The sequence below is a fragment of the Halichoeres trimaculatus genome, unplaced genomic scaffold, assembly GCF_033239565.1.
Source record: "Halichoeres trimaculatus isolate MK-OKI-2021-1 unplaced genomic scaffold, fHalTri1.1 fHalTri1_scaffold_5, whole genome shotgun sequence".
Classification (NCBI taxonomy): Eukaryota; Metazoa; Chordata; class Actinopteri; order Labriformes; family Labridae; genus Halichoeres; species Halichoeres trimaculatus.
Genome location: NW_027437183.1, coordinates 33,974,808 through 34,002,801, shown reverse-complemented (window position 1 = coordinate 34,002,801; position 27,994 = coordinate 33,974,808). Strand labels below are relative to the sequence as shown.

Genomic DNA, 27,994 nt, shown 5'->3' with positions numbered 1-27,994 from the left:
GCAAGTGCAGAGTTTGGCGACCTTTACGGTCTAGCAAGAGACAGACGCAAGACGAAAGAGAGGAGAGGAGGAGTTAAAAAATGACCGAATCTTTTCAGTAAGAGATTCGGTTCAGTTCGTTCACCCAGATGACTCGTTCTCTTTGAACGAAGCGTTCACGAACGTTACATCAATAACCGTCAGCCATTTCTGAAACTCTCCTCAGAGAAAGACATCGCCTTCTGGGTTTCTTTCTCTGCTTTGATTCTTGGGTGTGAGGAGATGTCCAGATTTCAGGATCTTAAAGATTTATTCGAGCGGCGGCTGCTCACCGCGGTTTTTAGAGACATGGGAGAGAGCAGAAACGTATCTGGATACGAAGAGGAGCTGCAGCGCCAAAGAGAAATACTGGATGTGATTTTAATCCCTGAGATAAAGCTGCACAGAGCAGGTTAGTTCCTGAAAATGTGTGTGATGATGTTTCAGAGAATCGAGCCCGTAGTTTAACGTTGACAGACGTAAGCTTTGACCTACCACCATGTTGCAACACGTATAAAGGCTTTAAATGCTTGTGTCTTTATTTCTTTGAAGCCTTGAAGGTAATTTGCTAACTGTAGCTAGCCTGAGCTACAAGACTTGCTTTCGTGTTTGAAGTTAAGAGCTTGGTCAGTCATACTCCAAAGTACGCTTTATCATGGGTACGTACATACCTCTCACTACAGCATAATGTGAAAACGGGGCTTAAGAGATCTCTCTGAGAGCCCACTAATACACAGCTATCTTACAAGAGATTCCTATTCCATACATACAACATGCTGTACATCAAGATGCAGATTTTATATTGTTTAGATATTTTAGGAGCTTCAGTATAAAAACTAGTGCTGTCAGGCGATTAAGAAAATTAATCTAATTAATTACAGGATTTGTAATTGATTAATCTAATTAATCGCATTTTAATCTCATATCTGTTTAAGGTCCCAAAATAAAGAATTTGAATTCCAGGACATTAAAATTACATTAAAAGACATTTAAAAATAAGGTGGGAATATATACAACAGATTTTTAGGTACCCTGAGGCATAAGGAACACATGAAAAAAGTGTTATGGTTCTATCTTTACAAAATCTACACAGTCCTGCACCTAAGATAAGCTGATTTGATTTTTAGGACGGTTTTTGCTTCTGTTCACATTTTTACTCGATGTTGACTCAATTTTCACTGCAATAGGAACTTGTATACTTCTATGAGGTCAGGAGAACCAGGGCTAAAGGCTAAAAACTGTGAGGAACTATGTACAAAACACTTTTTTCAAGTCTTGGATCAAAGAAAAGTGAAATATTCTCAGTTTAACATGCTCTGAACACACAAACTGTTGCTCATTGGTGCAGAGCAGCCCCAAGCTGAAAACACCAGGAAGGTGAAAGGAACTTTTCAAAGAATTCTTTAGATTTAAATACAAGACCTTTTTCGATCATTCAGGGCTTGCTCAGATGCAGTAGAGAGTGTAAAATTACCTGTTTTTTACAGAATTGAGCTAGAGCAAACGGTTGATTTTCTGTAGATTTTCAAAAAGAACGTGTGAATAAACGAGATGTGGACGGCAGTCCCCTTAAAGGATCAGTTTGGTTTATACAGCTTTTACATTGTTTGTAGAATGAAGTAGAACAAAATACTCACCAAGAAGGTTTTCCTGATCCAAGCAGTGTTTTGGGAGATATCTAGATCCAAAATCGTGCAGCGTACGTCCGTATGATGGGATCCATCTGGGCAGAGACAGCGCTGCTCCTTAAAATGGCATTAATCGTCCAAGAACTCGTGTTTTTCACCAATATTCCATCATGGTCGGCTCCGAGATAGTCCTCTGCTGCAGTCTGTGTCACTCCAGACAGCGCTGTGCGGCTGTGCTGACCTCTGAACTGACGAAGACTTTGTTTACGCTTGCCCCTCAAAGAAAGGAGTCAGTGCTCCAGAGAGTACTGCGCAGTTTTAGGAGCGGCGCTGTCTATGCCCTGATGGATCCCATTATACGGACGTCCGCTGCACGATTTTGGATCTAAATATCTCCCGAAGCACTGCTTGGATCAGATAAGCCTTCTGGGTGAGGATTTTGTTCTATTTCATTTTATAAACAATGTAAAAGCTGTATAAACCGAACTTATCCTTTAGCAGCGCTCTCTCTTCCCCCCGGTTCAAAGCATGTTGCGAGGTGTGATACATTCAGGGACCGTCGGAAATTTGAAAATCTGACGAGAACACCACTTTTTTCATGTAGGACAAACGGTTTGTAAATGCTAGACATTTGAAAATAAGTGCGTCTTTGAACGCCTCGCGGGTTTGGGATCCAGATTAATCTGCGTTAATTTTTATGACGCGTTAATTTGGGGTGTAATTAATTAATCTAATTAACGCGTTAAAATGACAGCCCTAATAAAAACCCAGCGCTACGCTAACTTACAAAGGGAAACTACATTGATATGCTAGCGGTGAGCACACAACAATAAAAGTTTGGTTTCCAAGCAAAATTTCAGCTTCCGGCACTTAACAAACAGAATAAATACTCTCGGACAAGAGTTTAATTCACAATCCATTCAACATATTATATAGCTCTATGTACCAAAGATGATTTAGAGCACTTGGCACTAGTGTGATGCTAACATACTTTGTAAATTGTATTTATATGCTAGAATGTAGCTTACATCAATTAAACTTTTTTTTTTTCTAGCAGAATATTAACTTTCATCACTCAAAACACAAACAAATGTACATAACTTCCTCACAAGAGATTCTTTTTCATTCCATGCAACATGTTGTATCTTTCCTTCACCACACGACAGTGGTGTGGAAATGGCTGAAAGTGCTGTCATCCAGTCTGTGAGAGGACATTTTTGCAGGGGCGAAGCTTCAGGGGGGGCTGGGAGGGCGCCCGGGGTTTGGGGGGGCAAATCCCGGGCCCCTCCCTTAGCCCCATCAGGTAACCAGCATGACGATGACTTAAGTGCCACCATGCGGGCTTATATAGATTGCAACAGTAAGGATGACTCAGGGTTTCTGATTTTTTTTTTTTGATGACTTACTTGAGCCATGTAGTTGTGTGTAAAATATTGAATAAAATGCTTGCTGCATAACTGGCTTCATTTGCACTCTCACAAATAACTTTGGGAAGGGATAATTTAGGGAGAATTTCTCGCGGTATTTTCTCCCAGTGTATTTTGTGTAAAATCGTCATCAACTGTCCACCAGTGTCATCAACTGTTTCATAGCAACAGACTCTCAGCTGGGTGAAGCATTGTGACATTGACAGGAAACATGAGTGGCAGAGGTTTGTATAAACACAAAAGTGGAGCTACCAAGCATAAGGACAAAGAACAAAGACTGCAAAGCAATGCAAAACTGCCAAAATTGGACAGTTTTTTTTCCCGTCCTGGAGGTGAATCTGGCGTTGGCAGCGCTTGAGGACTGCCAATACTGGCAGCACAGTCAGGGAGCCAGATTTACAGGTAGCAATTCCAACAACGCTTAGGGTATAAATAATGTTTGTAAGTTGTTAACTGTTAATCCTCTTCAATTGTAGTAGCCCAGCAGCCTAGCTCATATTCCCCTCTTTTTCTCTTGGCTGTAAAGCAGTGATACTAGGGACTCGGCTGGTGTTAGCTGTTCCAGGGCAGAGCAAGAGCCAGAGTTATTGCTAACCAGCAGCCCCCCTCCTCACCCGCGCCAGTCACTGAAAACGAGAGCAGCAGGTCACTTCCTCTTGTTACAGGTAACACTTGTTAAACCGCTGAAGATGAAGAGCATTCTTCGACGAATTTTCCTACTGATCGGGCCAACTTTGCTGAAAATATCCAGGACGCTGACATTAAAAGATATATCCTTAGGATGGGCCCATGCAAACCCAAAGGTCCATGTCCCACTGATAACGACAATAGGTGTTTTTCAGAAAGTTATTACAGCTCTAACACTAAAGTTGGGATGAAGCTTCCCCGCAGCTGGTTGTGCTATTCCCCCAAATTAGACTGCTGTTACTGTGAGCCTTGCTGGCTTTTTGCCAACCGAAGCGCCCCATATTACAGTAACACATGGGTCAACGGAATAAGAGTGCAAACATCTTTCAACCAAAATCGAGAGGCAATACATCTTGGTGCATGCATAATCTATGAGCAGTGGAAACTCAACAGCACAATAGACGCCGAAATGGAGAGAAATGTGCGTAACACGGCCTTGTTTTGGAGACAGGTCGTGGAGTGCAATGTAAATGTGACACTCACTCTGGCTTCATGCAACCTGGCATTCAGGGGACACTGGGAGGTTCTTGATAAGTGAAGCACTTCTATGACACTGTAGAGGCGCTGTATAAAGTTTTTGGTCACAGCATCAAACAATGGGACGATGTGAGTTCATGACGCCAGAGAGCAGAGTTGTCACATTAAAACGCCTCTGTCCTACTCGCTGGTCTTCTCGACATGATGCGCTTTTTGCGTTAAGGCACAGGTATGGAGACATTATAAGAGCCCTCGACAAAATATCGCTGACAAAAAAGATGAGCGTAGTGAAGCAAGTGCGCTGAAGAATGCCTTTAGCACATTTTCTTTCAGATTTCTGGTCAACATGCAAACCAAGATTCTGGAGTCTATAAACGCAGCCTCACAGTTATTGCAGGCCAAGGCCGTGGACATTCAGAAAGCATCCACTCTCCTTCAAAACGTTATCAGTGTTTTAACAGTTTAGAGAGCAATTTGATGAGACCAAGTCCGCCACTCTTGCTCTAGCTACCAAATGGGGAAGCCAAACGCAGAATCAAAAAGGGAATCATTAGGCACAAAGTCTAACGATATCAATGGATGGAAACATTTCTTATTGATTCTCAACAGGAACCGATTTTCAATTCCAATCCCAATGTTTGAGTGAATGTATCCAAAAATACATGAACTGATCCACAAATGTTTGAACAGATTTGCAAACACGTGAAATACTTACACATACGTGCACAAATCCACGAATAATGTACTTTGAAGCACCCCATATTACAAATATAGGGGAAAAAAAAGATTTGTGATTTGTAAACCTTGTTGCACTCAGTGTGGATTTTTGATTTTTTGTTAGTGATTAATTTCTGTACTGAACCTTCTTAAGAAAAATCTACATTCAGTTTCTTCATCCATGCATTTCTAAAAACAAGAAATCCTTCTTCAATGTTGTTATCCTGATTGAAGTCAGACTCATGTGAGAAAAGCATCCTAAACCACAACACATAAACACATCAACACATAAACACATAAACACATAAACACACACATCTTTACACAAAACAGTCACACCAAGATGAGGGAAAATAGAAAATACAATAGAAACAGTTCAAAGATCAACAAGTTCAAAAGCATTTGTAACTTTATGCACTCTGTAATGTTAAAAATGATATTTAGAAAGCAAAATTATTGTTTTTTTTTTATTTGCACAACACATTTTACTACATTTCACAACATTTTACAACACTTAAAGAACATTAAAATAGGGGGATTGTTTTTGCGCTGTCTGTGTCTCATCAAATGTTATAAAGAAACACAGACTACACAACAACACACAGGGGGTCAGTTAAAGGGGGGGGAAAGGGGGCATCATGAGGTCACTGGTGGTGACTGGGGGGTCTCCTGTTTCTCCTAAAAAGACCCAGGAACCTTTTCCTCAGTGACCTCTTTGGTTTTTTTGGAGCTTCGTCAGCTGCTTCTGCTTCCTGATCTATTGGCTCATCAGGGGTTTCCACAGCGTCCTCCTCGGAGGTTGTTGTTATTAACTCCTCCCTCTCCTCCTCTTTGGCAGCAGCCTGCTGGATGTTGCTGATAGTCTCCAGGAGCGAGGTCTTCTCCTGCTGCCACTGGGCCTGTTGTTTTTCTAGGTCTTCACGAGCTTTTTTCAGAGAGGCCTTCAACTCAGAGGTCTCTATCTGCCGCGCGAGGAGCTGTGACCTGTCGATCTCTCGATGACATTTCAGGACCATCAGCTCCATTTGGGCCCCGTGCAGCTCAGACACCGTCTTGTTGGTGTCTCTGGTGTGTTTCTCCTGGAGTTTGGTTTTTTCCTCCTCCCACTGAAGTCTGGAGTTCTCCAGGTCCTCTTTGGCCTTGCAGAGATCTGTCTCCATCCTACTAGCGTCCCTCTCTTGAACAGCCAGGATGTGGGACCTTTCCTGATCCCAGATTTTCTGGAGTCTCTCCAAGTCGTTTTGGACCTGGTTCTGGGCTGCCTGCATCTTGTTTCTCTCCTCTGTGTGTTTCTCCAGGAGATGAAACCTTTCTTTCAGCCAGTCAGCCTTCATGTTGTTTGCTGCTTCCTGGGCTTGTCTCTGAGCAGCCTCCATCGTCCAGGTTGTCTCCCTCTGCTGTTCCAGGAGACGGGACCGTTCCCCCTCCCACTGCTGCCTCTGAGTCCTCAGGTCCTCTTGGGCCTGGGACAGAGAAGCTTTAAGGCTGGAGGTCTCTGTTTGCTCTGAATGACGAAGAGCTCTTTCCTCCTCCAGCTGCTGCCTCTGGGTGTTCAGCTCCTCCAGGGCCTGGTGCAGGGCAGCCTTAAACCTGCTGGTTTTTTCTTTTTCTGAATGGAGATCAGATCTTTCCTCCTCCAGCTGCTGCTTCTGAGTCTTCAGCTCCTTCAGCTCCTCCTGGGCCTGGTGCAGGGCAGCCTTCAATCTGCCTGTTTTCTCTTTTTCTGAACGCAGACGAGATCTTTCCCCCTCAAGCTGCTGCCTCTGACTCTTCAGGTTCTCCTGAGCCTGGGACAGAGAAGCTTTGAGCGTGGAGGTCTCAGTTTGGTCTGAATGATGAAGAGATCTTTCCTCCTCCAGCTGCTGCCTCTGACTCTTCAGGTCCTCTTGGGCTTGGTGAAGGGCAGCCATCAACCCGCTGGATTTCTCTACCTCTGAAAGACGACTGGATCTTTCCTCCTCCAGCTGCTGCCTCTGAGTCCTCAGGTCCTCCTGGGCCTTGGACAGAGAAGCTTTGAGCGTGGCGGTCTCCTTTTGCTCTGAAGGATGACGAGATCTTTCCTCCTCCAGTTGCTGTCTCTGGGTCTTCAGCTCCTCCTGGGCCTGGGACAGAGAAGCTCTGAGCTTGGAGGTCTCTTCTGTTTTCATGACCAGGCTCTTCTCTGTGTCTTGGTGCCTCTGCTTCTCAGTCTGAAGGCTCTCTTTAACTTTCTGCAGCTCACTAGCTGCTTCCTGTGCTTTGGCTTCATGAGTTTTAATCTGAGCTTTGAGCTGCTCTAACTCATGAACCAAAGACAGTTTTTCTTTCTCAGGTTTTGAGACTTGTCCCCCTTTCCTGGCATTGCTGTGAAACTGTACCTCAGGGATCTGGATCACAGCTTGTTTGGTCTCCTGTGGCTTTGTGTAAACCTTAACCAAAGGCTTTTTAACACTGTTTTGCAGTCTAGCAGAAACCATAGCGCTGTATGAAAGTCTTGGTAAAGGAACAGGCTTGTTGTGTGTTTCTGCTGGCTCTGACTGTGCTGGTGACTGGCTCGGCTGAGGTCCAGCCTGAGGTGTAGGCTGGGGTCCAGGCTGGTCTTGGGACAGGGTCTTAGGTGGCTCTGCAGGCTGTGGTGTTTGAGGCGCTGCAGAGTCCTCTTTCCCTTTGTGGCAGCCCTCTGCATTTAGTTCCTCCTGAGTTTTCTCTGACGTCAGGAGAGGAGAGGATGCTGCCGAGTTATCCTCTGCCTGCCTTATGTTGTTCCTCCTCTTCTTTTTCTTCCCAGCGTAATATCTTCTTATCTCCTCCTCCTCATCAACCTCAGTCTGTCTTTCTTCCTGCTGAGGGACAGGTTGGGCTTCATCAGGCTCACCTTGGGGCAGTAGCTCTGTTGACTCTGCAGCCTGTGATGTTTGAGGCGCTACAGAGTCCCCTCTCCATTTTCTGCAGCCCTCAGCATCCAGTTCCTCCTGCGTGTAGTCTCTGAGCAGGACTGGAAAGGATGAAGCCAAATTGACCTCAGTTTGCATTTTGTTCTTCTTCTTCTTGTTGAACTTCCTGCTCTCAAAGTAGAAGTCATCCAACTCCTCCTCAACAACCTCAATAGGTCTGGCCTCATATTGAGGTGTCTGAGCCTGGGGGTAGACAGGAAGAGGTTTGTAGCTCTTATTTCTGCCTTTTCTGGCAGATTTCTTTGACTGTTGTGTGTTTTCTGACATTGTGAAAGTATTTCTTTCTGCCAGGATTCGCTCAGTGTGTCTGTGTCTTGCTCTGCTTGACTGAAGATACTGAGCTATAGGTTCTGATACACTTATACCCCTTCTACCAGGAACCTCTGTGACATCACATTCTATTGTGACATCACAACATGTGCCCTTGATCCTATGATGTCACAATAGAATGTGATGTCACATTGTTTATTTTTAAAATCCTGGAAGTGATTGAACTTTTATCTTTACAGCTGATGGAAGAACCACTTCCTGATAATCCATGTATGGTTTAAAAATGTAATCATTGGTTTATAAGGGCTTTGGATTTGTAGAAGTAAACACCTCTTTGACTTACCTGTGTTTCTTTCTCATCTCTTTACTTCTATCTCACTGTCTAACATTAATGTTGTTGTATTGTAGTTGTAATGCTGACTCATTCCAGTAGATGGCAGTAATTCACCAAAACCTGCCACCCACATTGACAAACGAGGTTAAAGCCGTGCATTGTGGGAAACAGACTGGTCCGTTGCATACTGAGAAATTTTCCTGGATCAGTATGACATCTGGGGATTTTTTAATATACTGCAGATTTTGCAAGTTTTTGCATACTGACTACTACAGACTGAATTTAATCCAAAATAGTAGATACTGCTGGCGTAGTAGGAAGTTTGGAAAACAGTCTTTATGTCATGAATCAGAAAATCTGTGTGATGCATACTTCTTAAGATTGTGACATTTGTTCTGTGCCTATGTGCTTAAAACATCTATAGAAGTGTAAAGATTGAAGCTACAAGCAGCACTGAGGGGTCCCCCCACCTTTGTAGGTGCAGCACATGTTGGGGTGTGGAGCAACTGCAGTTTGTTGCTGCTGTGGCGTCTTTATAAGAGAGAGTTATGTGAAAACAGAGATGAACCTTGATGTGTTTTGAACTTAACATGGAGAGTTCACTACACCCCAAATCTCTTGAACATCAGAATCTGAAACCAGACTTCCCCACGTCCCAGAGCTCTTCACTACAACCTCTGTCCTGTCAAACCACCAGTAGCTTCGAGTCTGATGTTGCAGAGAATCCTAAAGTATCCCCAGAGGAAAGAGGATCACATGAGCAGGATATTAGAGCAGTGGTTCCCAGCCCAATCCAACTCAGGGCCCACTTTTAAGTCTCAAACATTTGCGCAGCCCACCTGTGACCGGTAAATACATAAAATCATACCTCAACTTAAAACCTTTATAAATGGATTATTAATTTAACACAGACATAGTTTAGCGTTATCTAATGGCATAGTTTACAGTCAGCTCTATCTTTTTATCTGGGCTTAAAAAAGTATTTTAAATTTATCAGACTGGCTGATACACAGTAATATATTATACATTTTATTCTAAAATCATACACTAGACATAATATTTATACAATCATAGTTACTCATAGTTAAAGTAGAGAGTGAACACACACACACACACACACACACACACACACACACACATACACCCCATCCACCTATGCTGCTGCTCTCATTGTGCCCCCCCAGTCTGAAAGTCTGGACACGCCCCTGCACAGAGGTACAGTGTGGTATGAAGGCTTTCTGGTTTGATCTGTGAAAGCTGGAGGAAAACTCCTCTGCTGATTTTTAAAGAATGAGAGGAAAACAGCAAAACTATAACTTCTGTCCCAAAGAGAGCAGAAAGGTGACTCCTGGACGAGCGGGAGAAGGAATACCAATCAGCTGCTCTGTAATATGTGCGAGTGAACTCAGCTTAAGCACCACACTGATCATCATCACAGGCTCCACTAACTGATCAGGATGAAGTTCCACATACATGGCTCCATTCATTGCTCCGTCAAGTATTTGAAGTTTGCCAATACCATGAGATGAGAAACAACCTCATGCCATGATGCTTCACCTCCAAACTTCACTGTTGGTGTAGTGTTTTTGGGTGTTGTGCAGTGCCATTTCTCCTCCAAACATGGTATGTAGTATGACAGCCCAAAAGTTCAGTTCTGGTCTCATCTGACCAGACAACATTCTCCCAGTATTCTACAGGCTTGTCAAGATGATGTTTAGCAAACATTAAATCAGCTTCAACATGTCTTTTCTTGAGGAATGGAGTCTTGCAGGCTGAGCGTCCACAGAGGCCATGGCGGTGGAGTGCATTGCCTATTGTTTTCTCTGTAACAATTGTACCTGCTGCCTCCAAGTCTTTCTGGAGCACTTTCAGGGTGGTCCTTGGCTTGTTGAGTAATCTTCTGACTATCTTTCTGCCTCCCTGGTCAGAAATCTTGCAAGGAGTTCATGTGCGTGGCCTTTTGATGGTAAGGTGGTGCTTCTTCCACTTGTGAATAATGATCCTAACGGTGCTGACTTGAATATTCAGGTGCTCTGATATCAGTCTGTAACCAGTTCCATTCTGATGCTGAGCAACAATCAGGTTGTGAATGTCTTCAGAGAGCTCTTTGCCTTTACCCATCATGAGGTGTGTGGTATTTAACTGCTTGGTGAAAAAACAACCTTTTTTATAGGACCATCTGATTTTCACCTGATTTTCGTTTGCATTAATTGGAAGTTCAGGTAATAATTACTGACAGATTTCAGGTGGTATGGTGCATTTCCTTGCCAAAGTATTCAGCCTTTCCATGGTGTGTTCAGTACTTTTTTTATCATACTTAATTCCACATAATCATTATTTATGGACCTGAACGTTGTGATTTCTTTTCATGTGTGGATTTTTTGAGTAAACACCAATGTCTGGTAGAAATTTCGTTTGAATTGCAGCTTTGGAAATAAACGTAATGAGAAAAAAGTTGACACTCTCAATACTTATTTTCCCCACTATATTAATGCTTTGAGCATTGGGTGCATTATTTGAAGGGGGCAATTGAACTATTAAAATGTGCTCCCCCTACATTTTTTTTAAAAAACAGGGAAAGACACAAGGTTTTTTTTTTTTACATGTTCTTTAACTGAAAGTAGTTAAATTATGTCATGCATTTTGTTAAATAGTCTGTGTTTACATTCCTGAGAGAGCTGGTGATCACCATTTGAGCGTACGTATGGTCTGAGGGGCTTCTATATTTGTTCACAGAGTAAGAACAAATTCAAGGAAGAAAATACTGATGAATCACAGATTTGTGAGTCAAACTTTCGCACGCACCATTTAGGCACAAATTTGTGTGTACTCTCTGTTTGTGAATGAGGCCCAGAGTGTCAACAAGCAGGAGGCTCCTGTAATCATTGGTTCAGTAAATGAGATTGTCATTACAGTTTAGCAGCAAAGCTGAAAATAAAGATCCTGAAGTTGTTGTTTTTTTTCAGATTTTCTTTTCCATCAGGAAGATGATCTAATATCTCATCAATATTTGTTCACTGTGTCCTGCAGATGTTCAGATACTAATGGTGAAGAAAGAGGAGCTTCCCCCTGAGCAGCAGGAGAGGAGCCCCTATCCAGACCAGGAGGATAATGAGTACCCACTCATTAAAGAGGAACAGGAGGATAATGAGTCCCCACTCATTAGAGAGGAACAGGAGGATAATGAGTCCCCACTCATTAAAGAGGAACAGGAGGATAATGCGTCCCCACCCATTAAAGAGGAACAGGAGGAAGTGTGGATCAGTCAGAGGAGAGAGCAGCTTCAAGGACTGGAGGAGGCTGATACCAAGGTCCTGTTTACTTCAGTCTATATGAAGAGTGAAAATGATGAAGAGGAACCTGAGTCTTCACTGCTTCATCAGAGACTCACTGACCACATGGAAACAGCAGCTGGTGGAAAGGACTGTGGAAGACCACAACCAGCAAGGAGCTCAGATCCAGAAAAGAATTTAGAGAATGAGGCTCAGACTGAAACCTCATCAGATACTGGATCAGGGCCTGAAAATGAAGCAGATGACTGGAAGGAGACCAGAGACTGGCTTCAAATATCAGAATCTGCCACAAATGAAAAATCACACAGTTGTCCCGGGCCTGATAAGACCAATTATGTGGTTTCTCTGACAGAAAAGAGACCTTTCAGCTGCTCAGAGTGTGGAAAGGGCTTCAACCGCAGAGGTGATTTAGGCAGACATATGTTTGTCCACACCAAAGAAAAACCTTTCAGCTGCTCTGAATGTGGAAAAAGATTCAGCCATAAAGGAACTCTGACTTCACATATGTTGGTCCACACAAAAGAGAAACCTTTCAGCTGCTCTGATTGTGGAAAAAGATTTAGTCAAAAAGGAAATATGAATGTGCACATGTTAGTCCACACCAATGAAAAACCTTTCAGCTGCTCCAAATGTGGAAAAGGGTTTAGCCAAAAAGGACAGCTGATTCGACATCTGTTTGTCCACACAAAAGAAAAACCTTTCATCTGCTCCACATGTGGAAAACAATTTAGCCTTAAAGAAAGTTTGACTGCACACATGCTTGTCCACAGTCAGGGAAAAACTTTCTGCTGCTCTCAGTGTGGAAAAGGGTTTGGGAAAACAGCAAATCTGACAAGACATATGATTACCCACACCGAAGAAAAACCTTTTAGCTGCACTAAATGTGGGAAAAGATTTAGCCAAAAAGGAAAACTGGCTCCACATATGCTTGTCCACACCAAAGAAAAACCTTTCAGCTGCTCTGAGTGTGAAAAAAGATTTACTTGCAAAGGAAATTTAATCAGACATATTTTTGTCCACACCAAAGAAAAACCTTTCAGCTGCTCTGAGTGTGGGAAACGATTTGCTCGTAGAGGAGATGTAGACAGACATTTGTTAGTCCACACAAAAGAAAAACCCTTTGGCTGCCCTGAATGTGGAAAAAGATTTGGCCAAAAAGGAACTCTGACAACACATATGTTTATCCACACCAAAGAAAAACGTTTTGGCTGCTCTGAGTGTGGAAAAGGATTTAACTACAAGGTTCACCTGAATTCACATGTTTGTAAACACCAAAGAAAAACCTTTCAGCTGCTCTAAATGTGAAAAAAAATTTAACATGAGAGAAATTCTGACAAGGTATATGTTCAGGGCTGCAAACACAAATCGATGAAATCAATTAAAATTGAATAGTAAAAGCGTTGACAATGTTTTACCATTATCGATGCACTGTGCTGCGCCATAACTGCATTGATTTGTCATTGTTTTTTTTGTTCTCTTTCTTTTTGTCTGATTTTTTAGCTGTTTGCAACTAGCAGAAAGTGCATTACTGCCACCTACCTGACTGGAGTGTAGATTACCTGGGCTGCGGGGCTGTATACGTTACGAGTTTGGGAGTAGTTCACGCTGAGTTAAAGCACACAGTGTGTTAATTGCAACATTTGCAAAAATGACCTTGCATGGCACAGCAGTACGAGTGCAATGATCCAGTTACAGTTAAGCCCATGTTATAGAGTGATACAGCCCAAGCTAAAGGCTAATTAGCCTTAACATTTGTGCTGCGTTGTCATAGAGACCTAGACGTGCCGTAGACCAATCTGGACGACCTGAACTGGAAGCTTAAAAGTTGCGATTTAAAAAAAATAACTTGTTACCAGTAAGATTGGCTCTTTTTAAACCTCATTTTAAAGTGTGGATTAAGATCAGGCATTTATCTAGAAGAAGCGAGACTTTTTCAAGATCACTTTTAAACTCCTCACAGCCTCTATAGCCATCAACTAAAATAACAACACGTTTGGTTTTGCAAATTTTAATATTAAGCATTCTCATCCTTTCTTTCCCCTGATTCATAGATAAATCGTAGAGATCGTCAGAGTAATCGATTACTAGAATAACCGTTAGTTGCAGCCCTACATATGTTTTTCCATGTTTGTCCACAGAAAAGAAAAAAAACTCATTCCAGCTGCTCTGAATGCAGGAAAGGATTTAACTACCAGGTCAGGCTGATGACACATGCTTGTTCATAACTAAAAGGCTCTTCTCAGCGTTTGGGTTGGTTTTAGATTTTCCTTTAAGCTGAAGCTTCACTTGTCAACCCACAGTTTGGGGGGAGACCTCTTCACCTGATTTAAATGAGGCAGACTCTCTTTGTATTCAGCGTTATAAAGTATGTGTTACTGAAAGTCACTGAAAGAATGTGAAAAGCAGATTAAAATAAATTTGTGTCTGTAAACATGATATGTATGGATGTCTTCATTTTTAAAGCAGTTTGGCGCACCCCTGCTGAGGTGGTTTGGTTTTTAGAGTCCTGTCTTACATTAGACAGAGTCCTTCATTTTACTTTAAGGTGCAAAAACAACTGTTAAGAAAGAGAGACAGAGAAAGGAGGAGGATTTTTTGGACGCCAGAAGAAGAGCTTTGAATTTGATTGGAGCTGCTACTGGAAGCCAGTGAAGAGAGATTAACAGCCGAGTGACGTGTGCTGTTTTGGGCTGGTTAAAGACAAGACGTGCTGCTGCATTCTGGGTACTCTGCAGAGGTTTGAATGAACATGCAGGGAGGCCTGCTATAAGAGAGTTACAGGAGCTGATACATAAAGTCACAAGGGCCTGTAGCAGAAGCTGCATGGCCTGTTGTGTCAGGGAGGGTCTGATCCTCCTGATGTTAAAGAGGGCAGATCCACAAGATCAAGCAATCGAGGCCACGTGAACCTCAAAGGTCAGCTGCTCATCAAACATGACACCCAGATTTCTGACAGAGTTTGTGGCACAAATTCATGGGCGTCACCTCAATACATCCAGGAGGGGTCACGTCCCCCTCACCTTAATAAATGAGCAGTTTCGGACCCCCCCCCCCACATTTGCCATCAAAAGTGTGAGTGCATATCTGCCCCAGCATTCTTTCCACTGCTTCACTATCAAATCTGTTCCATTTTTATTGTGAAGAATACACGTATCATTAAAAATCCACTCTGTGGTTTACTGGTTTCCTACCACACAGCCGTATCCTGCAGGCATATTCACTGAGTATGATCAATGACAGAAAGATGGACATCAGGAGAGTTGTTTTTTTTTTTTTTTTAAGAAGGAAAAGGAAAGTTGAAGTTGCCTGAGTATCCCCAAGTTCCCAAGTTTCTCAAGTTTTAAAAAATGATTAACTTTTCCTTGAGTTACCGAAACAGTTAAGTTGATGACCAAACTCAGACAGCTTTTCTCATAAGGATGTTAGCAGGTGAGCACCCTGGACAGGCGCATCAGTTTCAGCAGCCCCCCCTTGCAGGAGCAGTGCTGCCAACCTAGTTTCTCTGAGTCAGATTTAGCGAGCAATCAGACCCCACTTGCAATGTTTTTTTACTCCCGACAAATCTGGTGACTTTCTTGGTGTTATTGGAGACTTAAAGGGCAACTCAGTTTTTTTGACACCTGGACCTTATTTATAGGTGTGTGCATGCTCATATACTCACTCAGACAAACATCGTGCAGCTTGGAGTCCTTCAGAAGTTATTTAGATCCGACCTCTGTTGCCATAGGCGAACACGGTCCACAAGCGCACCACCAGTTCACATTGAGTCGTGGACGTGCTCCTGTTTGTTGTTCTCGAGCCAGCTCTTCGTCTCTCTCCCTCTGCATCCTTCTTTCATGGAGCTCCTCGTCCGTGTACTCAGGCTCAAACCGGTAAGGACAACCGTCAAACGTTTGTTTACCAGGTCAGCTCTGGGTCAGCTGACCCACCTGAAGACGGTAGACCAGCTGACTTTATGATAACACTGGCTATGGATGAAAAAATATAGCCCAAATGAGCGATTTTGCAGAGATTATGTCCCTGCTAAGTGCGGCAAAAATCAGCTGGATCTAAATAACTTCTGAAGGACTCCGAGCTGCACAGTGTTTGTCTGAGTGAGTAAATGAGCATACACACACCTATAAATAAGGTCCAGGTGTCAAAAAAACTGAGTTGTCTTTTAAGGACGCAGTCACACTGGCCAATCGTGCCGTGCCTAAGCACGCTTCAGCCGTAAAGCACGTTTGGAAAGGCCAGTGTGACCGCAACTGTGCTGTGCTCAAGCCCGATTCCCTTCCATGCTTCGGCACACTTCAAAGAGGTGGGCTCCGGCACGGTTTACTTCATGCACGAGCACAAGCACACAGACAGCGCGTGCGATCCTTTATGTATGATCGCCGCGAGCGCATCTCTCGACAATCATTTTAAACAAAGTGGGGGTGTCAGAGGGCTGTGTCGGGCGAAAACGACTTACTATAAGTCCAAAACTCTCTAAAGTTGTAGCAGTGCTCTCTGTGTCTCATTGTGCTGACTCTGATGAGATCGCGCTCCATGTAAACAGACGCTTCACGATGACGTAGGCGGGCTGTGTGCGTCTGTGATACCCGCTAAAGTCTGGTTCATACAGGGGTAGTGTGACCGCCGGCCGTACTCTACAGCTGGGGAACAGCGCTGCAGGGGAGTAATCGTGCTTAGGCACAGCACGTTTACTTTAAAAACAGATCTAAAATATTTGCCTGCAGTAATGCCTTTTACTCATGGAAAAAATGTCTTTTTTTTTTGTACACTGTAACATACAAATATTTTTCTTCATAATACACTAAATCACTTTTTCTTGGCAGGCTATCATTCATGGGCTTTCCATGACACACAGCGTGTCCCTGCTCCAGGCTGAGGAGATGTTCATTGCTGGGCAATGTTCACAGCCAAGGTTAGAATAGAGAATTTAACTATATTTTTAACGGAATAACATCAAGTGTTTATTAACTTATGTTAATAATATACATTATACCTTCATTAAGAATTGAATAATTATGCTCATTTCTGTGGCACATTTTCTATAGTAGTGTTTTCTGTGTTAACTATATTAACTAAGCAGTGATTTTTATGTCTATGATTTCAGTGAAAGAGAGGAATTTGAGTGAAAGCTCAGTAAAGGCAACAAGGGAGACTCTTCTAAGGGAACCCTTTCATTTTTCTTGTTTTTTTGCTTGTGTTGTGTTTTGTTTTGTGTGTGAGTGTGTTTTGAAGGAAAGTGTCTGTTAAAGTACGGGGAGGGGGTTTGGTGGCAGGTGAGAGGGAATAAAAAAACATTATTGAAAACAGAGTTTGTGAGTTTGATGAGGAACCCTTAACCTACATACATATGTCTCAGTTAATGTGTGCATGTTAGGATTTTTTTTAATTGTTTGGTTTTAATATGTGTTATTATGAGTTAACCGACTTTTTTTTTTTGCCAATTATTGTAGCATAAATACTGGTCAATTACTCCGCTTTAAAATAAGGGTTTGTTTTGAATATGTGTTATCATGAGTTCACAGACTTTGTTGATAAGTATTATTGCATAACTATTGGTCAATTACGCCGCAGGCATCTCCAATGTTTTTGATTTTAAGAATCACCGCCGTGAGTTAAAAGATGACTCCAACTCACTGGGTGGCACTGTTGCGAGAAAACAGCGCCGTGAGACTGCAGCCTGCGGGGACGCAGCTGGATACTATTGCGAAAGGTAGGGTTATTGGGGCCTGGCCCACACCCGGGCCAGAAGGTGGCGGTAATGCCCGTTTAAAGGTGGCGAACCGCCGTTAATCACCAACAACAGGAAGAAGAAGAGAAAGCAATCGCCGTCCGGTTTTCTTCCTCTCCTTTGATTCTTGATTGTGAGGAGATGTTCAGATTTCAGGATCTGAAAGATTTATTCGAGCGGCGGCTGCTCGCTGTGGTCACCAGAGACATGGAAGAAAGAAGAACAGTATCTGGATACGAAGAGGAGCTGCAGCGCCAAAGAGAACTACTGAATGTGATTTTAATCCCTGAGCTGCACAGAGCAGGTTAGTCTCTGAAAATGTGTGTGATAATGTTTAGCAGTATCGAGCCAGTAGCTAAGGTTGATAGACGTAAGCTCTGACCAAATACGATTTAATTCATGCAGAAACCACATCCGTTTCTTTTCGTCGGCCACGAACTCAAGATACAAACCGTTGGTAAAATGTTGAGGACTTAATCAGGGGCTCAGGCCTGTAACACGTGGAGAAACCACGAGCCCCCATTGTTCTTCTAGTCGTTAATTTATTCAATTCAAATACGATTTCTGTGATTACTGTTTTAGTGATAGTAGACACAGAAGCCTAACTGTAGGACAGAAAAATGACAGAAGAGCAGAAGAAAGATAAACGTGACAGTGATACAGTCAGAGCTAAAGGCTAACACAGGAGCTAAACTGTTTGTGCTAATGTCCATCCAACCCACAGTCAGCAGTTATTCTGCAGTGGTCTGTTCAAACTTGAGAGTCTATCAATAAATGAAGAGTGAGGTTACGTTAGCTCTGCTTGGTAGATGACTGGCAGGACATAACCAGGATTTACTAACGTTCACTGACATGTCTTAGAGCACAGGTGTCGTACCAATGTACTTATCCCTGTCAGAAAGTGTTTCCCCTGGCCGCGGGAGCGCGCATGCGTTCAGTGAAGGTGGAGCAACAGAACTGCACTTTATTTCATGCAAGTAAATTAAAACGAAAAATTGTATTGTTTAGTACAATGTTTTGATGTTGTAATTTTCTACAGGGTTTTTGCGACACCAATATAGTTACTTATTTTGGTTTGTTAAGCTGCCCGTATGATTCATGCCTGATTCTCTCCCAGCTAGTGATGGGAAAAAACGTTCTTTTCAATGAACTGAATCATTAGAATCAGTTCAGTTGATTTCTTTAATAGATTTGTTTACCAAACCATTTAGTACTTATTCGCAGCTCTGCCTGTGAATCAGAATTTAACAAGCTGAATCACAGTAGTCACCTCAAACGAAACTGTCGCTTCAACAGAGTTTTGAAAGCATACGAGGACACCCGGGCTGCTAAAGACGCTAGTAACGTAAAGCCAACCTCAACCAAGGCCACTGGGACTTGTACACTTTTGTAAGATCCAAGAAATTTGCCAGAAATGACCCAGGGGCTGAGGTGATTTAAGAATTGCTAAGAATACAGTGTCAGGTCAGAACATGTGCCGTCTTAAAAAGTAATAAAGCTTGTATCTGTGTGTAGCTGCGTTTCAATTACACTTTTCCGCAAAATAAAGCTATTTCTGAAGTTTCTAAAAAGTACAATTGCACATGGCTGGTGTTTCCATTACAAACAGAACTGCACACAGCATGAGTAAAGTAAGGCGTAACGTCCGTCCAAACGCTGCACTGATGATGACGATGATGCTGATTCATGAACATTAGTGTTTTTATTCTCTGGTCAAACTGTCAGCCCTGATCACGCCAACTCAAAACAGGCAGAACAAAACACTGAATGAAAATCATCATCTCCAGCTCACCTGCTGTCTTATGACGCAAATTTGCGAATTTAAACGCGACACGCCTGTGACACGCCGCGTGAACGCTAGAGACTATTTTGACAAGCTGAGGGGCTGATGCGCGTCACTGTGCAGGCAGAGTAGAGGGCCCACTCATTTAGAGACCCAAAACCTGAAAGGGTTTTCTGTGTCAACAACATTTAATTGAGTTTATACTGTAAGTGAACAAATGTAAATAGTCCTCTAACCCCTAAATTCCACCGCATGCGCCGTGCAGCGCAGCAGAGCGGCGTGGTCTTGCTCCGATTGTCAAACCTCACTGGAAGCAGCGCGCTGCGCAGCGCTGCCCTGCTCAATCTGGAGGGGGAGGGCTGGTCCTCGGAGAGTCACAGGCTCTCGTATGAATAGCGATATCACATGATCACCATCCACTCCCATAACCTTTGATATGTCAGTCCACACCTTGTCCTTTCTGCCTGTATCCTTATTAAAAGGATGTTTGGGATCATACAGAATGTTGAACTTCTCCACTTCCAAGATCAGCTTCTCTTCATCCATGCCTTTGTGTTGCGTCTAGGACCCTCTGACCGACTGTTTACCTGATGCACATGCCTTCAGATGTGGCATATGTTATAACATATGGGGAAAATTTACCATTGAGAGTCCGTGCATTGTGTTTTATTTGGAATCTTACGGGTACTTCACACAGTGACTTCCTGAGGTTTGGAAGCGGCCGCGCAGAAAATAGTCCTGGCGCGGGTAGTGGAATTTGCCAGATAGATTACAATGGAGGCTAAAGTGCTCCACAGTACGTTTCAAGGTCACGGGGCAGCGCTTGCAGTGGAATTTAGGGGTGAGTCTGGATATTTCTGGGCATAATTATATAGAAACAGGTAAAAATTGTACACAATGTGATGTGCTGTAATATATTTATAATTCAAGTAGGCCATCTTGTGTCTCAAAGTGGTTATAGCAATGGTTTAAGTTGTTTGGAAACTTTCGGTAGTTATGAATCCTTTAGCCTTTCATTAGCCTGTTAGCTTTTGAAATGTGAAATTCTCGGTATTTTTTAAAAGAATTGATGTGATGTTTCTGTGATGAAAATTGAAATTTTATTCTAAAACTGAAGTTATACTGATGTATGCTAACTGCTAGCATATCAATGCAGTTTCCCATAAACATTAGCATCAAGCTTGCCCTATTTTGTTATTTTGGTAAATAAGGTGATACCATTTCGAATGTACCGAATATGAATCTCCTGAGAGAGTAATGTACATTCCTTTATGAAGTCAGGTCTTCAGTAAAACTTCAAGCTGAAAATCCTGAATCTGAGTTTTTTGGGGAACATTATCTAACTGCTAAGCTAAGATAGCTGCAGCAGACTAGTCGAAAGCCTGGTGGCTCCGGCACAATGTAAACAATTGATAAGGGAATGGTTAACACAAAGGCTAACGATATCGATGGATGGAGACATGTCTAATTGATTCTCAACAGGAACCGTTTTTTTTGATTCCCATCCCTATTGACCCATGTTTCCAGAGGTCTCCCTGGGGATAATAAAGGGGTCGAGGAAAGAGAGGACCGTAGAGAACTTCCATCTTTTCCCTGGCTCTGGCTCTGGCCCACTCTTTTTTTCCTCCTCTCTATTAGGAAGGTTTCCCTGAGGCTCTTCCATCTTTTACGACAAAACTCCACTGAGGAAAACACAGTCAGACTCAGTGATGACTGATGCAGGCAAATCCAGCAGGAAACAAATATTTACAGAACTTACCTTCAAAACTCTCGTAGCTTGTCTGTCTATCTGTGTCTCTATTTTTCTAAACCTTCCATGAGAGAAAAATAATATAACAACTGAACCTCATTTACTGTAGTGAAAAGGTATTCATTTTAATAGAACCATAAGCCAAAGTCCTGATAGATAGATAGATAGATAGATAGATAGATAGATAGATAGATAGATAGATAGATAGATAGATAGGAACTTCATTAATCCCTGGGGCAGTTCACCTCAGGACATTCAGATTCCAGCAGCAGTAGCACCAAAGAACAGAACCAGCACACATATTAGAGATGGACCGATATGGATTTTTCTGGGCCAATACCGTTACAGATTATTTGTAGTCAAGGAGGGCGATAACCGATATTTTAAGCTGATATTAATTTACAGTCAAAGTGCAAATATTGGTGTCAAAATTTTGAACAAAACAAACTCCAACGCTTAACTTTTTTCAAATACCTTTAAGCATGAGTTTATTAAACAGCTCCCAGGCTCAGCAGCATGTTTTATAAAGTTAACTGAAAACTTAAAAAAATAAAAAGCTCTCTCTGTGAAGATGCAACACTCGCTCTCCTGTGCTCGCACCCCTACCCCCACTGCCGACAACGTGGCCGCCCCCCAAGACTGTTAACCCAGGGGAAACACTGGTGTGATATTACACGCTCTCTGTCCCTCCTACGATGTTATTCCTCTCTCCTTCAGCATCCATGACAGCTACATACAAATGACTTGGTATGGAAATGAGTTGTTAACATCATTTAGTGATTTAGTTAATCTGTAAAACACAGCACTGAAGAGTGAAGAAGATGGAAAAACAAAAACATAATAGAGCTAACTGGGCAGGTGTCAAGTTTAGCTCACAGGTCAATGAAGGATAAAATATCAAGTAGTAATGGAGCCATATGTGCTCCAACACAGCAGGGATCATCATTTTAGTCTGAACACTGCAAAGACTCAAAATCTTTCAAGAATGTTTGAATTCCTAGTTGAAATGTCTTATATCTAGTCAGAACACACTGAACTTAAAATTTATCACCTAAAGTCACTTGATTTTACACTTGCTTGAAACAAATTTTCATTTGAAAAATAACTGCTCTTTAACTAAACAAAAATGTGTTTTATCCGATTACTCAATTAATCAATGGAATTTTCAGTAGAATACTCGAATACTAAAAGATTTGATAGCTTCAGCTGTACTGCAATTATAATAGTATTTTTTTTTTTTTTTCATAGAATTCATGTTATGTTCTTAGGTAAATATATACATGTATGAATGTGTGTTATCGGTCAACAGTTATCGGTAACAGCCTTTAGAAGCGGAAAGTTATCGGTTATCTGTATCAGTTCAAGAATAAAGTTACCAGCATCCCTAAATAATTCATATAATAATGTCTTTATAACTGAACGCCATTAGAGACGCTTCATTTACCAAACCCAACCATTTCATTAACATCAAAACTGTGACATTTTACAATAAACGTTGTGACATTTTAAACAAAGAAACTTAGTAATTAATTAAAGATTCACTATTATATGTATAATAAGGGTGAGTATGTGTCAGTTTCATGGTTATTTGATACATTTAGTCAATTCACAGTTTTTATTAGTGAATTCTTTTAAGGCTTTTTTTTCTTTTACTGAAAGTAGTTTAAGTATGTTGTGCATTTAGTTAAAAGAGTCTGTGTTTACATTTCTGAGAGAGCTAAGGCCTATATCACGAAGCGCGGTCAACTTATCTGCGGTAACTCACACCTATCCAGGATTGAGTAACCGTAACAATGGCAATCAGGATAATCGATAGCACGATGCAAGTTATCAACACGGTAACTCAACCCAGGATTGTTTCATCAAGAGCCGTGAAAGCGCACGTAATAGAGGAGGGCTCAGAGGCAGCTGCCAGTCACAATCATGAGCGACTAAGAAAGCTCCGTACTTCGCTGAAGAGCAGCGGCTGATAATGCAGCAATACAAGGAAGAGAGAAGCAATAACTCAGTAAGGGGGAACATAGTAGCAGCGGCCAACCGCAAAAGGCAAAATGCATGGCAACGCATAGCGGACTGTGTAAATGCCTAAGTTACTCATCAGTGGCTCAGTATGATAGTGATCACACTTCTAAATGTCATAAAATAATAAATGCTACTGTGCAAATTACTTGCGTGTATTCCAATTATCATGTCTTTCTCCCAGATGTAATCCTTCTGGAGTCAGAAGAACATGGAAGCAGATAAAAAACAAGAACGTCAACACGTCTGATAAGTCCGTTTCAAGCAGTGGTGATTGCTCTGAGACTACAAGGGAAGCTCAGCTTTCCCTAAAATGTCCTCAAAAAAAGTGGTGATATGTTCTGCTGTGTGTACATTTCATCGACAAAATCTGCGCTAGAATTCCTTCATCTTTTGTTCAGAATCAGCTACCTATCACAGGTAACTGGCTCCACCTCCTTCTCATTCATCCTGGGAATGCTATGAATTCATCTTTAATGCCGTAAACTTGCTTAGCTGCTCCGCATCCCCGACAGAGTACATGTAGCTGCCCGTGGCAAAGAATCGCAGGGCGATGCACATTGACTGTGGGACAGTCAGTGCACCTCTCCTGCGGGTTGCACAGGCAATGTACGGCTCTAATATTTCACAGAGGTAGAGTAGTCCGGGCCGTCAGAACCTATGCCTCTCATAAAGTGATTGTCGCTTTGATTGAGTGGATCTGATCGATCTTTTAACACCCTTTCTCTTCGTAAAGCTCTTCTTACAACTTTGTGATTTTCTTTTCCATCAGGAAGATGATCTAATATCTCATCAATATTTACTCACTGTGTCCTGCAGATGTTCAGCTACTAATGGTGAAGAAAGAGGAGCTTCCCCCTGAGCAGCAGGAGAGGAGACCCTATCCAGACCAGGAGGATAATGAGTCCCCACTCATTAAAGAGGAACAGGAGGAGAATGAGTCCCCACTCATTAAAGAGGAACAGGAGGAGAATGAGTCCCCACTCGTTAAAGAGGAACAGGAGGATAATGAGTTCCCACTCATTAAAGAGGAACAGGAGGAAGTGTGGATCGGTCAGAGGAGAGAGCAGCTTCAAGGACTGGAGGAGGCTGATACCAAGGTCCTGTTTACTTCAGTCTATATGAAGAGTGAAAATGATGAAGAGGAACCTGAGTCTTCACTGCTTCATCAGAGACTCACTGACCACATGGAAACAGCAGCTGGTGGAAAGGACTGTGGAAGACCAGAACCAGCAAGGAGCTCAGATCCAGAAAAGAATTTAGAGAATGAGGTTCAGACTGAAACCTCATCAGATACTGGATCAGGGTCTGAAAATGAAGCAGATGACTGGAAGGAGACCAGAGACTGGCTTCAAATATTAAAATCTGCAACTAACAAAAGAGTAGAGACTGTAAAAACACACAATTGTCCCGAGCCCAATAAAACCAATCATGTGGTTTCTCTGACAGAAAAGAGACCTTTCAGCTGCTTTGAGTGTGGAAAAGGTTTCACTTTTAAAGCACAGTTAGACAGCCACATCTTTGTCCACACCAAAGAAAAACCTTTCAGCTGCCCTGAATGCGGGAAAAGATTAAGCCAGAGAACAAGTCTGAAAGAGCATATGTTTGTCCACACCAAAGAAAAACCTTTCAGATGCTCTGAATGTGGGAATGGATTTAGCCAAAGCAGAAATCTGAAAAGGCATATGCTTGTCCACACCAAAGAAAAACCTTTTAGCTGCTCTGAATGCGGGAAAGGATTTAGCCTTAAAAAAAGATTAACTTCACATATGTTTGCCCACACCAAAGAAAAACCTTTAAGCTGCTCTGAATGCGGGAAAGGATTTAGCCAAAGAAGAAATCTGAAAAGGCATATGCTTGTCCACACCAAAGAAAAACCTTTAAGCTGCTCTGAATGCGGGAAAGGATTTAATTTCAAAGCAAATCTGAAAAGGCATATGCTTGTCCACACCAAAGAAAAACTTTTCATTTGCTCTGAATGTGGGAAAGGATTTAGCCTTGACGCAAGTCTGAAAAAGCATATGCTTGTCCACACCAAAGAAAAACCCTTCAGCTGCTCTGAATGTGGGAATGGATTTAGCCAAAGCATAAATCTGAAAAGGCATATGCTTGTCCACACCAAAGAAAAACCTTTTAGCTGCTCTGAATGTGGGAAAGGATTCAGCCTTAAAGCAAGTCTGAAAAAACATATGCTTGTCCACACAAAAAAAAAAACTTTAAGCAGCTGGGATCCGTTCCACAAAGCAGGTTTAACTAAAACTCAGAGGGTATTACCTCTGAAATAGGGGAAACTCTGGGTTTTAGGTTTCAGAAAGGGAAGTTAATCAAACTTAGGAAAGAGGGGAAAATCAAGCCTATTTTACAAAGAGGCGTTTCTAAAACTCTGTGTCTGTTACTGTGGCAACTGAGTCTCTGGATCTAACCTGGTCTAGAGCCGTTTTTTTTTTTTTATGAACTTCAAGCTTTTCTCTTTATCCACCCTTCTAGAGCAACACACCATTTCATTTCCTTATTCATTCAGTCAGCAGCAAGTTTTTATGTAGATTTGTTTAGCCGTCTGTCATTAAAAAAATCAGAGTCAGTAGTTCATCAGGTACAGTGCGTGCTACCGATCTTTTTCACTGGCATCCTTTTGTGAACAATCCTGTGGATGAAGGTGTAGCATTAGTGCGCAGAGAAGTCTGGAGTTGATCATCAGACCACGCATAGATGTGCTTGTAATTTTTGACAGTTACCTTTTTGAGTGGTACCATTTCACGTCTCAGTCAACCATTTACATACACAACTTAATCCGTCCTTAATTTGCAACATTACTGCTCGCAGTCATGCGCTCATGTCCCAGCAGATATTGTGTGTTGCAGTGCGTTTCTGTGCAAACAGATGTTTTTTTGTATAACGTCAGAGATGCTTAGAATTTAAGTAAGGCTACTGTACGCAGTGTTGGCAGAAAAGTGCGCTTTACCATGAAAAGGCTTTTACCAGTCTTTGTAGCTTTTCCCTGCTTTCTGTTGACTGAGTAGAAGTCTGTGTTAGTTATATCGGGCTTAGTTATTTAACGAACATGATATTGATGAGAAAGGCATTTATGTGTGTGAAAACAGCGTTATTTTTGGAATAAAACCACTGCACAGTCAAACAGCCACATAATATTTACTCTTCAACATAAAGTATGTGAAAAATGAGGTACCCACCCCCACATAGGATAATGCTGAGATTTCACCTGCTGGAACAATGTGATTGTATTTCTTTCTTGGCTGCTGCCAAGTGTGCTTCAGCTCCATAGGGGCTGAATCTAAATTAAATAAATGAACTAATTTCTAAGCGCATATTAATAAGTTTATTTAAATTTATTTAATACAGATTTTCCCTGTTGTGTTATTGAGATTGCAAAGGACAACATTTAAACTGTTAGACCCAGTTCTTTGATATTGGTACCCCTTAAAAGAAAACTGGAGAATCTTCAGGTCACAGCTTAACCATTTATTGATCATCACATGTAAAAGATCAGCACAGGATGCTCTCTGGCAGAAGCTCACTCTGGAGTCCCCGGACAGAAAGAGCAGTCAACAAAGATTAGGTTTCACACTTGTACTTTTGGGATACACACTCAATATCTAACACACACAGTGTTGGTCTTTGACACAACAGTCTACTATTGGCCGAAATAATAAACATGTGAGTGCCAACCTTCTCACATGTTCCCTTCTAGGTGTGTGGTAATTTATGTGTTTGTTCGTGTGTGTGTGTGTCAGATGCGTACCTAAATTATCGGATGAGAAGGGAAAGGAGGATAGAAGGAAAGAGGGGAGAGGAGTGGGCCTGAGGTCATGGGTGATAAGGTCACTCACAGCTGTGAGGAGTGCTGCACTTCTAATCAGTATGCTGGCCTTGATGACCCAGAGAAAGACTTACACACATGGCTTTATAAGAAACTGCTGTTAAACTCTTGTGAGGCTAATAAAGTATAAGAAACATAATGCAAAATTTAGATTCATCATGGTTACACAAAAACATTCCCTATATAATGCATTATACCAAAAAATCTAAATATCTAACATTTCCCCTCTCAACTAGTGTTGTCAAAAGTATCATTTTATCTGTAAATATCGATCCTGAAATTTAGCAAACAATTCAATATAAAGTACCTCTAGTATCAATAGATTGGTACTCAACATCTTTCCCTGGTTAGACATGTGCTGGCATCAAAACATACACACAGAGCGCACACTGGGTGCATGCAGCCCCTCCTTCCCTGAGTCCTGCCTCCTAGTTGAGAGAGAGAGAGAGACACGCTAGCTTACACTGAATTCCAGCTGTAGCTGGTAACACCGTCACTCCTGCTAGCCACTTTGGCGGGTTGAATCTTTTAATTGTAGTTTTCTGAAACGGCATCTGAAATACTAAACCCATTGCAATATGAGACTACAGCATTACAACTCCCATGGACACTGTCTGCACACAGTGTTTGCTCATTGGATGCGCTCGTCTCGAGCCTCCGTCTTGGACAGACGGACAGAGGAGCACATTGACATGTTGGTGCTCCTCTCACAAAATCTGAAGTGAGAGGAATCTTGTTCCTATTTTTAAATACATTAGAGTGCATAGCACTTTGCCCCTACCCTAATTGCAGAAAAGTTGCTTAACAAAAAATAATTATTGCATTGCATTGTTTTATATTCACTACCTCCAAATACAGTTGAATGACTTTTGAATGTGTGACAAATATCAGAGGCCTCTAAATAAGTGCCCTACCTCAGTAAAATTGCACTGTTTTTATTTTCAATTGCTTTAATATGCTTTTGAATAGTCTGACTCTGAGGCCTTAGCTTGAATAAGTGCACTGTACATATCTTTATTTTCAATTGCATTTAAGTTACTTTTGAATGTTTGACAAATATCAGAGGCCTTTAAATAAGTGCCCTACCTCAGTACA

General features: G+C 42.0%; 1 protein-coding gene across 1 annotated transcript; it reads left to right on the top strand.

The window, feature by feature from the left end:
• Positions 1 to 176: 176 nt before the first annotated feature.
• Positions 177 to 27,980, top strand: LOC141790350 (uncharacterized). Its single transcript, XM_074670172.1, has 4 exons — positions 177 to 430; positions 11,522 to 13,074; positions 17,585 to 17,813; positions 23,881 to 27,980. Exons 1-4 carry the CDS (start codon positions 262 to 264, stop codon positions 25,344 to 25,346), a joined length of 3,417 nt encoding a protein of 1,138 aa, XP_074526273.1. The 5' UTR covers positions 177 to 261; the 3' UTR covers positions 25,347 to 27,980.
• The last annotated feature ends 14 nt before the right edge of the window (positions 27,981 to 27,994 follow it).